Genomic DNA, 15050 nt, shown 5'->3' on the forward strand with positions numbered 1-15050 from the left:
CAATGGGGTGTAATTACTGTTTTCATTGTAAATTGGTCTGACTAAAAGTCCTGCGTCATTAGACCACATTCAAAACTTAAAGATATTCATCTAGATTTCAACAAAGCAAAGCAATTCAGTTTATCATTTCTAATTGGGAAAATTGTTTCGTTCTGATGCCATATTCCCTCACTGCCACGATGCTGTCGGAAACTTGTTTATAATGAGTGAACAATGGCTGCGAGTTCACTTGAAAAGTCTTATGGTGAGATGATAAACCGCTGTTTCAGTCGAAGCGTACAAACGAAGAAAATCTGACTTTTATTCGAGAGTCATAGTCAATGCCACATATATTTGATTTTCTGCTCCTGAAACGTCAAGAACCTAAAATATTTTTTTTTTCATTTTACATATCAAAATGTTTTTTGTTCTTAAGTATTGATAAATCCTCAAACTTTATGATTATTTCCAGGTTTACATGAGAAAATTCTGGCTGTTTGATGTAGTCTTGAATTACTATGTCCACATCGGTATTTACACGCCATGACCACCAGAGAGCGCAGTTCTATAGATATTTGGGGACTTCTGGCTGCAGCTGAATTCACGATTAATCTTTCTCTGATTGCCCCAAAAAGCAAGAAATATTAATGCATAAACTATTGAAGGCATAGCTAAGTTTCAGAAAACTGATCATGAAGTTTGTCAATTTGATAACCTGTTAGGGAATAAATATCTGCAACAAACAGCAGAAACAACAGAATTATTCAAACTTGAAACGCTAGTTACTGAATTCTTGTGGGTTATGGAGAACTGCCAAGTAAATGCCACAGTCTGATTAAAGATTAAAAAACAACATTTAAAACTCAAATAGAAATAACAATCAGAAAATACATTTTGTTTGTCTTTTATAATTCCCCAGTTCTCAGACAGTCCTTTCTAAAGTTTAATTATATTAATTTCGTTCAACATAAATCACGAGATATTTTACCATTTTCATCATTTTCTTAAAATTTTCAGGCAGTGTTTGCTTTACTTTTCGGTCGACGTGATGTTTTAGGACTTTAACAAACAAATCAATTCTTTTTTTTTTTTTAAACATAACTAATTGGCGATTTTTTTTTCTCCGTTTAATTGCTGGCTACTTTAACCTTAAAAATAATTATATTTTTAGAGGATTTGTGGTTTGGGCGGACCTGCCGATTCAGGAGAATCAGGAGGAGGAGGAGGAGGAGGAGGAGGAGGAGGAGGAGGAGGAGGAGGAGTGTATGGGCAGACAGTCAGTCAGGAGCACCAGATCTCAGCGGCAGTTCGGAGAAGTCCAAGCGAGGAAAACAGTGTCCAAAACGGGAGAACTTACAAGGACGTATCCGCAATGAGTTGGGGAACGGAGCTCTGGGTAAGTCTAAACTCTTAGGTGTGCTTTTAAGCACCTATTTGTCCCATCTGCTTTGCTTTTTGACGCGGACACCACGGGGACTTCTTGGAAATCGACTGGAAGAAAGGTGCCGTGTTACCTTTTAGCTTTGTGCAAAAGCGGCTAACGCCAGCCCCATCCGGCCGGCCGGGCTGTTAGCCCGCGGGGCTACAGCTAAAGCTAATCCGCGGTGCACCTTAACGGCTGTGACAGCAGTGGAACAATAGGCAGGCAAGTCTTCAGACGCACGGGACAAGATAGCCAGCCATACGGGGCGGGATAAAGAAGGCTGCCCCCTGCGCAAGATTACTTGTTAACTTTAACAACACCCGCGCTGCTGAATTGATGTTTTTCTTTTGTTTGTCAAGCAAGTTTTGAAGTTGAATCTTCACGGTTTTTGTGCGTGTGTCACACCCTGTTTTTGGCAGGCAGCGGGGTGAAGGGAGACCACCATCCAGATTGGTCTCCTTAATTTCACCTCAACTTCACTTCCGTTTGATTCATTCAATGATTGGCATGGTGTGTCCCTTTGTTGAGAGTCATCCACTCTTTTGTCTTTACTTTCGGGTGATTTTGAAGTTCCACATGTTTATATCAACAGAACCAACCTGTATTATGTAGTGATACACCTCCTCGTGTCTGTCCTGCCTTCTTATTAAAGCTATGACCGGCTTTAAGGAAGTCGCATTAGATTTAATATATGAAGTCATTCGTGATCTGTAGTAGGTATCAGAGTGGATCTAATTTTATACCGTCCTTATCAAATTAAGTACATATTTGTTTAAATTAGACCTGCTATAGTTTCCATGCTGCGTATTTTGGGGTGTTGGCCATCACAAGCTGTGTAACCAGAGAGGCAACCAGCAGCATCCCCCCCTCCTCTTTCCTTGTGACTGTGTTTGTGTGTGCTTGCAGTGAGGAGGAGAAGGAGGGGATTCTTCACCTCCCTGGGATGATAACTCCTCCAGCTGACCTCGTGGTTATTATCTGCTGTCTGAAATAAGCTGATTTTTTGCTTGCTCAGCCCTCAGATGTAACATGACCACGCTGCTGCAGACAAAGAGAAAACAGTTTGCATGTGTGAGACTCAAACGGATCGTAAAAGGAAGCACACATGGACATAGATATGATTATCCCTCCATTCATGATCCCCTTCCTTTTCTTCCCCTTGCATTTTTTCAGGGGCTCAAGTACAAAGAAGTATGGATACCTTACATACAGTCAGTGATGTCGGATAGTATTTCCTTGAAAATCTGTTCTTTTAATTTGGTTAATAAGGTTGAATCGCAGTTCTTCCCCTGCCAGCTGGCCCATTTCACAAAGGTGAGAAGCTGCCTTTTTTTGGGAGTGATCAAGGAGTAGGGGCCATCTTGCCATTCAAATGCCCCCCCCTGTTGAAGGACTAGATGACCACTACTCGTTGATCCCAAAGGAATGGGGCACTTCCTGCAAGCTGGAGTGGATGAGGCCAAAGAGGGGAACTTTTTTTTTACTTCTTTGAGCAATAGATTATTTATTTAATTCTACACATTCTTATTAGATGTACTTGCACTGGAATGAAAACATAAAAAAACAAAACTTCACATTTGGAAAGGTAGCGATGGGATTTACTCCAACATGGCTGCTAATATTCACTATTAGACTTGTCCAATGATATTTCTATCCATATTAAAGCCTACATATGAATGTCTGGCTTTATATGCATTACATGCAGAAGTTTATGTCATGCTCCAACCCTTCCATGGGGCCGACAAGAAATCCCCCCAAGAAGCTTTAGGTTGGGAACAGGGATAGAAGATCCCTTGGGAGAGATGGTTCTAACAGGCAGCAGGAATACAAAACGCCACACAGGGATAGCAGCAGGTTCTAAAAAGGTCCAGACACATCAAGACCCCAATGAGTGACATCCAGGTAGAAAAAAAAGAAAGAAAAATTTGGGTGGGTAGATATTCCATGTGATGTTGTTGTTTTTTTGTCATCGTCGTAGTTGAGCAAAGCGAATCTGATCTGGTTCGTGTAGAAACTGGCTGACAGACTGTGGTAATCCTCTGATGGGATTAATGTGCTGACTGTCTGATGTCAGATTAAGGATTATCGTCCAAAAGACACGAAGTAAAACTGTTGATTGCCTGGTGTGTTTTACAGATGACTCCTCGTCTATTGGCGTAAAGTATCCCCAATTTCATTTGTCTATATGATTTTAAATTGGTTTAAAAAATAATGAAACAAGACAGGCTGTCCTGTAGAAAAGATCACAGAAAAGAACTACTAATATTACTACATTGGTATCTATATATATATATATATATATATATATATATATATATATATATATATATATATATGTACACTGTATGACTGCTATGTCGGTATTTAACTGATTTATCCCCAAATATCATTGTATTCTCAACTTGAAACTCAATTATAACAATTCTACGATCGCACAAAACAAATTAGCCCTCCAGATATTTAGATTTTTTGGCTGTATTTAGGCATTTCTGTGTTTTAAAAAAAAAAAAAATGTTTGACTTAATTTTTTTCCCAACCAACTAATCAGCTTAAGTTTTAAGAAAATAAGAAATGTTTTATCTTCTTACTATTTTCCATTTCTGATCATCTTCTGGCAGATTAATAATTGTCCGTGTCATCTTGTGTTTTATTTTATTTGCTGTTTTTTGTTCCAACGGCGTTGAATAAGCAAAAAGCATCTCCACTTCCTCGATGTGTAGCTTTGTAGTTTTGGCTTCAGCTCATCTCTATGAGACATTGCAGAGCAAGCATCCTATTACTGAGCTGGCGTCCTGCTCCAACACACATGCACTTCTAAAGTAGGGAGTGTGTGTCTGAATGAAAGCTCTGTCTGTGTTGTGTGTGCGTTGGTGCCAGGATGCCACCCTGTTGCGCTCTGGTCTGTCTGAGTGAGGCGACCTGAGGGCCAACCGAATAAAGCAGCCAAGTCTGACTGAAGGACAAGAGGCTGACAGGCGGTCGTCCCTACTGATCGGGCAAACTGAAAGACAAGGATAAGGGGATAGAGAATAGAAAGGTGGGTTAAAAAGGACAGCTTCTGAACGGCTGGCTAGACCTGGGATTTTACTTTGAAGGTTGTTGGCTGTGAAATGGAAAGGAGCCTGGTTGTGAAACTCTGATTCAGAGCAGCGAGCAGGTCGTTACGCTCTGATAAAAGGCTCGCAGGGGTTTGATTCTTTTTTTCCTGTGTGAAGTTTTTGGAGAACCCGTTTCTGAGTTCCTTCAGGTGTGCTGTTGGAGGTGTTGTTAGACTGTGCAGGGTGTTGATGTTGCGTGTAAATATTTCACGCTGACAGAAAAAGGATTGCTCGAAATCTCAGCATCAGTTGGCCTTCAGGTTTAGACTAGGATGCTTGTTATCCATGCTCCTGTTTGGGATATTTATAGATTTCAGCCTGCAGTATATCAAAGTCTGACGAAATCTCATTTTACTGACTGACTTGCTGCTTTCAGATTGCTTTGTCTTGCCTTGCTGGACAACCCTTTGCATTGTGCAAGGCCTGGGTTTATGCTGAATAACAAATATATAAACGTTCTCAAATTTGAGGGTTATAAACTGGTGGATATTTTGACACTTCGAGATAGACAAATCAGTTATTAATGTGTTACTAAGGTATCAGGCCCTCTGATGAAGAGATAAGTGTCCTTTAAAGTCCGAATGCTACACATTTGGACAGTTTTGTGTGTAATAATAAACCTCCATTTGTTTTGTCCTCTCGCTGACTTGGATCTGTGGTCGCTGAGGTTCTCTTGGAACGGCTCCTGTTTGGTAGAGCAGTAGTCTGTTTTTTTTTTTAGGTCACAGTGGGTGTGAATGAAGTCATGCTGAAGTTGAGGCCACTGGCCTGGACACGACAAGCTGTTAGACTCGGTCTAGCCAAGCTTGTCAACACATTGTATGTGCAGGGGTGTTTTTGTAGGTGTGAGTGAGAAAACATGATGTTTTTTCGCTTGGGGTGCCTCACAGTGATGGTTGAAGCCCACGCTGCTTTGTGTATGTCCTGCATGTGAGAGTGGATGTCTTTCTTAATTAGCAAAATTGCTCTAACGCATATCCCCTGGAGATGGGGTTGATGATGGAGATGAAGAGGAGGGAAAGAGTTGTGAAAGAAGAAAGCCCATAAAGACAAAGGAATGAAGGTTTCAGGATGGGATATTTCCACTGGGTGGAAACGGGTGAAACGGTGAAGGCAGATGTTTTTTGTCAACCACATCTGCAGCAGTGGTGCCCACATAACGTTTACTGACCAAGGCATCCATTGTTGTCACTTTCCTCACCTGACCTCGGATGTGGTTTGATGAGCCGTTGCTCCATATTTTGAACGGTCCTAATTCTCATATATATTTCCAAATTCGGAGCTCTGCTGTAACCCCAGTGTGGAGACACAACCAGCCTTCTTTATGTTACATGATTTAGACTGGATCCAAATCTGTTAGTGAATGGTTTTGGTAAAGGAAAGCAGTGACAAATCAATCAGTTTGCTACTAAAAGGAAGAAATTAATCATGGAAGCACCAGTCCAGTCTTTTAACCCTAATTTCATGCGAGAGGACTGTTTTTAATACACACTCACTTAGATAGAGCCGTCTTCCTGTTAGCCTTTCATTCCGAATTTATCCCCACTCTGCGCCTTTTACTTCCCCCTCTTCCTTCCTCTCATCCTCCCGCTCTGTCCCTCTGGACTCTATCACAGCTGCATCAGACAGCCAGCTGTTTGGTGAGTTCCTCTTGGATTCAGACACCATCACACCTGTTGCCTGTGAGACCAGTGCCCCAGGATGAACCCATAAACGGGTCACTTCACCTTATCTGACCAGGTTTTTTGAGAATACTGCTTTTCTTTGGCATGAAAGGATTTATTTAACTTTTGGATTACTATTACTGTTTGTACAGCAAGTTACACCTCTTTTTCTGGAATTGCTGCCTCCTTTTCTAGAAACGATGAATGAATGGAGCCTGATTTAGAGATTTATTTGCAGCTATCTGTATTTTTAACTTTTTCCATTCATTCTGATTATTCATCCCAGCAGCAAAGATGATACATTATCTGATAAATGTAATCTGTGGTGACATGACTGCATATTATAACTTTTTCCCAGGAAGTAAAGAATGAATCACCAGAGACAAATGGTTCCAAAATCCCCCCTAAGTTATGACTCTACAAAGATGCCTTGGTCAGAGCTGCAGCTGTGCTCAGTGTTATCCCGTCTTCCAGGAGTCAGTCTGTCTGTCATCTGTTTATTAGTCACTTATTTTATTAGCCAGCGGATAAAAATGCAGACTTTAGGACATGTGGAAGAAGTTGATTTTTTTATTTATTTTTCCTGAATTTTTCCCTTAAACACCAACCCGGTCATTAAGCTAAACCTCTGCTAGATGGTTGGTTGCTTTGAATCTTTGCTTGTGCAGGATGCACACAGACAGCAGCAGGGAGTAGCATCAGTGTGGCTGATGGCCTTCCAGCATTTACCTGCATTTGGTGTTGATTTTGCTCGCATTCATCACCGATGAAACTGTGTAGATGACTGCTTTCTGTCTTCTTAGTGGACACGACTGATACAGGAATATGAGCATGTTTCTGTTTTCAAAAACCACACAGATCCACAACTAATCCTTCAATCAAAACTGATCAGATGAGAAGGCCGTGGAGGCCGCTGTAAACCAGCAACAACATTTTGAAAGTTTATGACATAGATAGTAGATGTCCTCCGGCTGATGTCCTTTGGTTGTTGTTTACTGACAACATCAGCTGCTGGCTGAACCTGCTCACCTGCTGCATTAATCTTCTCTGCTCGGACCTTTCCGTTTCACGAGGTTCAGACTTAAAACACCGTCTGACTTGCACTTGGCTTCAAGAACAGCATCAAGTTTCTTTTGTACAGAATCTTGCAGAGTCTTCTGTGCTGATTTGTGTCAGTATTATTACTTCCTCTAAGACTTGGGACTGTCTTGAGTTGGGAGTCGTTAGAGAAAAAAAAATCAAATCTGTGGTTGTCACTTCAACAGGGTGAACTTGGATTGAACCATTGGTGATTATTAGTATCCAACCAAGAAATGTTGGATAAGATTCTCCCTGTAAGATGGCTACTAAGTTTTGTGGAATTTGCACCTTTGCAACTAAATCTGTGACATTAATGTCAAAAGATGCTTAGCAACTACAAGTTGGATGCCTCGAAATAAACATTCGGTGGCGTTAATTCCCAATCCGGGTGTCTTTAAAACCATAATGTGGCACAGAGATGGCCTGATTAAAAAGAGTGGAAGCCTCAGATTGTAGCTGGTTTTATATTCGTGAACAGAGACGGAAAAATTATTTGGGTCAGATGTTATGGGCTTCCCTAAAATGAAGCCTAATGCACCAGCCATTATGACACGCTGCATAACATTCGGAGATATAAAAAGCAGTTTGATCATCTTATACCTCATTGGGATATTGGGTCGTCTGGCAGAGGCTGACATCAAGATTTTAAAATGATCCACGTACACGATCGTCGTTGTGATGTCTGACAGCATATCTGAACAGTCTTATTCTCTCTGGCTCCTCGTACAGTCAGTCGTGGGGTTTAATACCATTGTTGTAGAAACAAACATACTTCTGAGCCCTGTACGTGCCGCCTGAAACGTGAATTTGCTGTCATGCTGATGAAGCTGACGAAGACTCGTCCAGAGGCCACCAAAAAAAGTCAAAATGACAATGTAGCATATCCTGTGATATATGTGATGAGAAATACACTCACAAAAAGACAGAAGAAACATTAAAAGACAATAAAACCTAGCAAATCTGTTAAATCCTACATTAAATCCTACATGTCCGGCAAGACTTGTGAAAAGAATTACCTGAGCAAAGTCTTGTGACTTGTTTGTGTGTTTTCTTGTGCCTTATGGCCAGCGTGTACGTGTTTAGCATATGACAATAAACCATTAGCTCATCTCATCCTGTTGATCACTTTGACTCTCTCCATCTTTGCATCCAATTCTGCCTTTATCCTCTGGATCATATTTCCAGAATGATGGGAATTCTCCGGCAGATGCTTGTTATTTAAGGGTTTCCCACTGGGAAAAAAGATCAAATAAGAAAACTGTAACATTACAGAACTTCAAATAGATTTTAGACATTTTTTAGTTAGAATATACATTTTAGTATGATAGTTATTGAGACGGCACAGTTTATCGATGCATTTGATAATGAAAGTTAAATGAGAATTTCTTAATAAGTTTCAAAGTAACAAAGACTGAATGGATTAATTACGCTTTTTCATGTGTGAGCATTAGTCCTTCTAAGTGGTTTTGGGCTGGTACTAAGAATATGTTTTCTACTGATTATTTGATCACTGCTTGATTAAGCTATAAAGAAGCCTAAAAATGTGAGATTCTTTGGAGTCTAATTTCCATAAATACGATAAAGATACAGAAGATAAAGAGTTGGTCAAAGATGGCCTCACAGAAAATGTGTCCACTCGTTTCAGCTCTTTGCTTTTTATTCCTTCTGTCTCAAACCATGCGCGGGAACATTCGTCTTCTGTGAGATCAGCTGCACATCAGTCACACATGCGGTCATGACCTTATGGTCAAAAATTATTAAGACTGTTTATCTTGTAACGGATGACTTTGAGAAATCATCTTGTTTCTGTTTATCCCCACGGCTGATTTAACAGTTGGCTGTTATGTACAAGAAATACAAAGGATGTATTTGAGGTGCATTTGTCTGTTGTGGGGGATGTATGGGAAACACTGGCTTTGGTCAGGAATTTGCCACATTTCACATACCATAAATAGAGATGTACACATGGGTCAAGTGTAACTAGGACAGCCCCTCCTCGGTCCTTTCCCGTCTTTCCTTTCTTTGATTCCGTCCTCCGTCCAACATACAGCCTGCTTACATATGAGGGAACAATGTTAATTTGAGCAGCAGAGTTTTCCCAGGGTGTTTATTTGGCCAGTGAAGTTTCAGAGCCTAATAAAACTGCTCTGTGATGCCGTTAACTCTATGCAGCTCATTTTCACACGCACTAACTAGCTGCTCAGCTTGGAGGGTTGCAAGTTACCATGGTAACATGAAGTATACAGTGTGCCCCCTGGTTACAGTGGGCACCTCAGACCATAGGACGCCAGGTAGTCAGGGTGTAGAATAAAAGATGTTAAAATATGCAGCGTCTAACTCCAGCGTAAAGAGGTGATTGTGTAACATGATAGTTTGACATGTTTTCCTTTTATTCAGAAAATAGGAAAGTTCTCATCCTCCACTTGAACCGCTCAGAGCCATGAATGGAGGGCAACTGTTTGTAATGAGGAGACATCAAGGGTTCCCAAAAGGGATTCAGATTGTTTCTGAACCACGTCAAACCCACTTTGTGACCTTCTATTGTCTCCCAGATCAGTGTTTTACAAACATAACTCTGTCTGGATCCATTATGGTCTTGCTTTTGATCATTTAAACTCTTACAGTGTTTACTGATTGATACACAGAACCATGCAGCATAAACACAGGCCCATTGTGGGTGCACAATGAGCAGTTTTTTGTTTAATGAACCAACATCTCTAAAAGTATTACATGCTCTTTAGCGCTATGAGCAAATATTATGTTGCAAAACTTGGATGAAGAATTAGGATAACATTGTAAGAGCTCAGTATTGCAATGGTATGCTACAGTGAGCATGTCAGCATGTAAAGGTTTGATCATTTCTCGCATAAAACTCTAGCCTTGTTGGTTTTAGTGAACCAAAATGAATCCGACTCTATTCAGTCTGTTTCTCAGTGTGGCTGATAGAAACATCCCTGCACTTTATACTAAAAGGGTTTCTTTTTTCTGTTTCTGGCTGGTGTGATGATGGACTGTTGTCCATTATTCATCACTGCACATTGTTGCTTTTGTCAGGTTGTGAAGACACATCGTATAGTGTTACACCTACAGCCAAAGGGTTCTCTCACAGTCCAGCAACGTGAGATTTTTCATATAAATTCTCTTAGGGATTTCAGCCTCCAAATGGAGAATTTTAAAAGTACTGCAACATGCTAAGGTAGCCCAGGAAGCTACAACAATGTTCTACCCTCATACCATAAATTTGTCATGAGATGGAGTTAATGGTTAATCTAGATGACACACATTCACAGGGAAGTACACTGTGCTGGCTGCATATATTGTTCTCTACTTTTAAACATGCAAAGTCCAGAAAAAGTAAAAACAATTGCATAGATTGTGCAGAGTTCCTCTGTCAGCATGTCACATGATGAGAGCAGTCATGCTTGTTCGCTCCATGCATGAAGTTAAACGGCATTTCAGTGAATCTGCACACTTATATAAACTGTACAGACTTATCTGAGGAGATGTTTCCACTCAATGCTGGCAGTTTATGACTTAATGAAAGCTATTTCAAGGGATTTTCCACAGTGGTAACATTGTAGGGAACACTCTCATGACCGCACTAAGCAAGACTGTCGAAGCCTTAAAACTTGACTTTGTAAAGTGTCATCTGCTTTAAAAACACACTTTTGTATTACTTTGTTAGCTGTAGTGTTAAAGAGATGGCTTATATGTAGCCATATACGGTAGTATAAGTCTTCTGTCCAACACTGGAAACCAGGGAAATAGCTAGATGGGTCTGCCAAAAGTTCAAAATGTCTAATACCACAGTTTGTTTATTGACTGTCTGCTGTTTTTTTGTATGTTAAGTTAATCAAATTCAACTTTTGCCTCTCTTACTCTTAGTAAAAAAGTTGAAGTATTCATTTAACTACAACTTCAGGAAGTGATTTATCACATCTGTAGAACACTTTAAGTGTCAGCAGCCGCCACACTGATTGTGTCTGGAGTCACTGTGCATAACTGAACGTAAATCTCATTTTTGTGGAGTTTTACTCAACATCCGGTGGTGCTGCTGCACTTGTCGGCGACATTAGAATACAGGTGCATGCGTTTTTCTCTCTCTCGTAAATGACATGTTCTTCTTTTCTTTTGAAAAACTAACGTAAGGCAAACACGTGCTTTATTTTTTTGTCTAAGAAAAAGTGCCAGCTGACAGCTTTCACAGCCCACGGTTAGCCACACAAACGGACACGAACACTGTGAGGTTACGGTGTCACAGTCCACACGCACGATCCCACAGCTGGAAGCCTCATGCCAAACTCTTGACTGTGATTATAGCACTCGAGTGTTCAGAGAAATCAAGAATTTTTTTTTCTGATGTGAATGAGCTGTGTGTGCTTGTGTGTGTGTGTTTGTGTGTGTGTTTGTGTGTGTGCGTGCAGCTCTGATGACACAGCTCAGTAGATGGTTGAACAGATACCGTAATCACCACTTCCTGTACTTTCATATTCAGCACACAGGACCCACTGTGGTTGACGGTGTGGACAACCACTGAAGCTCACCCATCTATTTGAGCCTGTTGCTTCTTCATTTCACTAATATTCACAGCTGAGGTCAGGGTATCATAGCCCCATACATTTTGGAAGCATGAAGGAAAAGAAACTTAAAGAGCCAAAAAGTTTTAAAGTATTTAGACTTTTATCCACACATAAGATTGTTTGATGGGCATTTGATTGATTGTTCTAGCTGCCCAGCACCTTAAAAATAGCATTTTTTGGATAATTTAGATCATTTAGATGTTGGGGCATCCCTACTCTTTACAGTTGTATCCAAAGAATAAACACTGTACATTTTATGCATATTATATCAGCAAACATTTCATCAGTACAGCGTCAGTGAGAGATGAATTAATAAAAGACCGGAGAGTTCTGCATGGCTCCTAAGTTAAAAGAAAATCTGATAAGTAAGGAGGACTAAGACCATTAAGAGCTTTTAAAACCAGTAAAAAGTTTTTCAAATCAATCCTGAATCACACAGGTAACCAGTGCAGAAACTTTAAAACCGGTGTAATGTGAGCTCTCCAATCCTAATGGCTCACAAAACGTTTTTTTTCTTTGAGCCGCTGTTGGCTCATCTTAAGCTACTGTAATACTGCACGCCAACATTAGACCACAATAAGTGTTAATAAAGGCAAAGCGTCTGGCTGAGAAGGCCGCTCACCTATGGTTGTGTAATGCTTGATGTGAGGTTCATGTAGAAATGTCTAACGGTGGTTTAACTTTAAAGCCCTGTTTGCTGTGAGACATTTGAAGGGAATGTGACACCCTACAAGTCTAAAGCCTAGTTTATGCTTCTGCGTCGACGTGGACCCCTTCACCATAGCCTGACATGCACCTCCAAAAAATCCTAACTCCGCGTCGAGGTGACGCGGACCGCAAGGGCTGTGATTGGTCCACTCAGAACGTAACTTCCAGCAGTTGCTTTTTCCGGTCTGAATGGCTGTACACGGCGAAGAAGCTCATCAAATCGGCCTGTTGACATTCGAAAGTATCGAAAGTGCGTTTTTTTTTCATCCAGGTCCCTCAGCGGGTGAACCAGTGTTGTACATTCACCCGTTCAGCCTCCACCGGTTTAGCGGTCGCACAGACCACCTCCGCAAACGTCTTCTCTGTCAATATAAGCATTTGTTCTTCAATACTGATGTGCTCCAACTGCAAATACAGCGGCTCCACCTCGGTTACCATTGTGACTGGAAGAGAAAGCAAGGATTCGGCTCTAACCCCTGAAACCACACACAGCCACACCCCCTCGCAGCATGGTGAGCTGCAGAGCAACGTGTTCCGTCGATGCAGAATTTCGAATGCTCGATGATGGCGTCTCGTGCTACGATGTGACGCAGAAGCATAAACGAGGCTTAAGAAGTCGTGATAAACTGCTATTCACTGTATGAGAAAAGAACCTGAAGAAAAAGTGCCACCAAATATAATTAAAGTCATCAGAAAGCTGGGGTGAAAAAGCCCATCATTTTCAATCGTTTGTAATCGTTTGTGTGTTTGTGTAGACTGTAACACCTGATGGCTTTATGAACTGGTGCCATCCTGAAGCATTTAAAATGAAAAGATCTCTCACATTTGTGTCCAAGAGATCAGCATTTCAGAATCAGATAGTGGTCAGGAAGTCTGCTCATGGCCGGCCCACGACTAAAGCAACTCTGGTCAAGATCAGGTCTGACATAAAGAGGGTCCGATTGAGGATGAGACAAGCTAATGGATCGTGATCAAAGTCTGTGCTGGACACAACCTAATGAGGTGTAGAAAAGTGTGTGAGCTTGCAGCTTTTTATTTGAAGATAATAAGATGACAACAAGCAGGTATTATTAAGTCTTTCAAACATTAAAAAATCACAGCGTTTAAGGAGCAAATAGTTGCAGCATGTACATTTGGTTGGAGGAAAATGTTGAAGTCATTTTATTGTTTTCTCAGTTATTGATATCGATGTATTTTTTATTTTCCAAGTTTTAAATCATTTCAAATGTTGCCTTTCACATAGAAGAAGGATCCCCAGTTTATTACTGTTGTGGCATTATTCTGGTGTTGGTATCAGCTCATACCCAAGGCTTACGCATGATTGTAACCATTTCAGACAGAGAAAAATGTTTGAGCTGTGGGTGGGTGATAAGGTGGTGCTGACGGGCCGGCTCGGGGATAATCAGCATGATGCTCACAATGCCACGGGTGTCAATATATTAACCCCAACCACTGCTCTTCAGCTGTGCTACCTGCTGTATTTGCTATATTTAGACACCATTTCTAACTTCAGGTTTTCATTTGGACACGTATCGGTGGACTTTCATACATAAACCTGTGAGAGGATCATTTCATGGACCAGCATTATTGTGCCGTAAGTTGAGCTGAATCACATTTGGATTACACTGATCTTTATCAAGATATCTACTCATCTTGTTCTTCTGCCTGTTTTCACTCTCTCGTCTAACCTGTCTGTCAGAGTGGAGTTGAAGCAGCAGCAGAGCAAGACAATAGAGCGCATCAGGTTTCTATGAAACTGGATTAGCTAGCTGCACACAGGAGTGCTTGGGTGTGGGCGTGTTTTCCTCAGACGGGTATTAAATATAGCCTGCATGGCCTGAAGTCAAGCCTTCGGTTTGAGGAATGGATGTCGATGGACTTGGATTGCTTTACCAGTTATTTTTGCTGTCTGTAAATCCCATAAAAACCTTAACATGATTTCCATGCAAAGTTTTCTGAAGGCCATAACGTCTGAAGCATTGCCTCACGCTTTATTATTGCAGACAATGTCTGCTCTGTTCAATTAATTTCTGCTGCAGATGTGAGAAAGAGTGTCTTGTGAGTTCCTCAGTGCTACACATGATGTTTGCACATTTACATGAACCTGAAATGACCCTCGATCAGGCAGAGGTTACACTGGAAAACGTCCAGCTCTCTGCTCTCTGCTGAAACTTGTGTTGTTCTTGGCACACTGGTCAAGACATCTTGTTGGTTTTAAATGTTTCATTATGAATGGCTTGCCTTTCCTTGTTTCCATTTATAAAACTGTGTTATTGATGAATTTGGCTTCTATCTTTAAAATAACATTTTATTTCACACATATAAACCTAGGATCTTACTGGGAATAAGGCTTGCACCACTATAAAGCACATTTGCCTGCAAATAATACTATTGTTCAAATGAAAGAGACAAAAAAGAGGTGTTAGGCATGCACGACTGCCTGTGGAGACGGTCAATATTGTGGTAAAGGGGGCTTAAATGATTTGAGATGCTATCCATCGTGTTTATTATAGCCACA

The 15050-nt window shown here is 40.9% G+C and overlaps 1 protein-coding gene across 3 annotated transcripts in view; it reads left to right on the forward strand.

Moving 5' to 3' along the window:
• Window positions 1-1228: 1228 nt before the first annotated feature.
• fnbp1l (formin binding protein 1-like) overlaps window positions 1229-15050 on the forward strand; it is a 37947-nt gene continuing 24125 nt past the window's right edge. For all 3 annotated transcript variants that reach the window (XM_072388980.1, XM_072388981.1, XM_072388982.1), the window contains exon 1: window positions 1229-1375. In XM_072388980.1, coding sequence (XP_072245081.1) covers window positions 1352-1375 — 24 coding nt within the window. In that variant the 5' untranslated portion in view covers window positions 1229-1351. The remainder of the gene's footprint in view (window positions 1376-15050) is intronic.

The sequence above is a fragment of the Leuresthes tenuis genome, unplaced genomic scaffold (assembly GCF_036924035.1).
Source record: "Leuresthes tenuis unplaced genomic scaffold, fLeuTen1.0.hap1 SCAF_7, whole genome shotgun sequence".
NCBI lineage: Eukaryota > Metazoa > Chordata > Actinopteri > Atheriniformes > Atherinopsidae > Leuresthes > Leuresthes tenuis.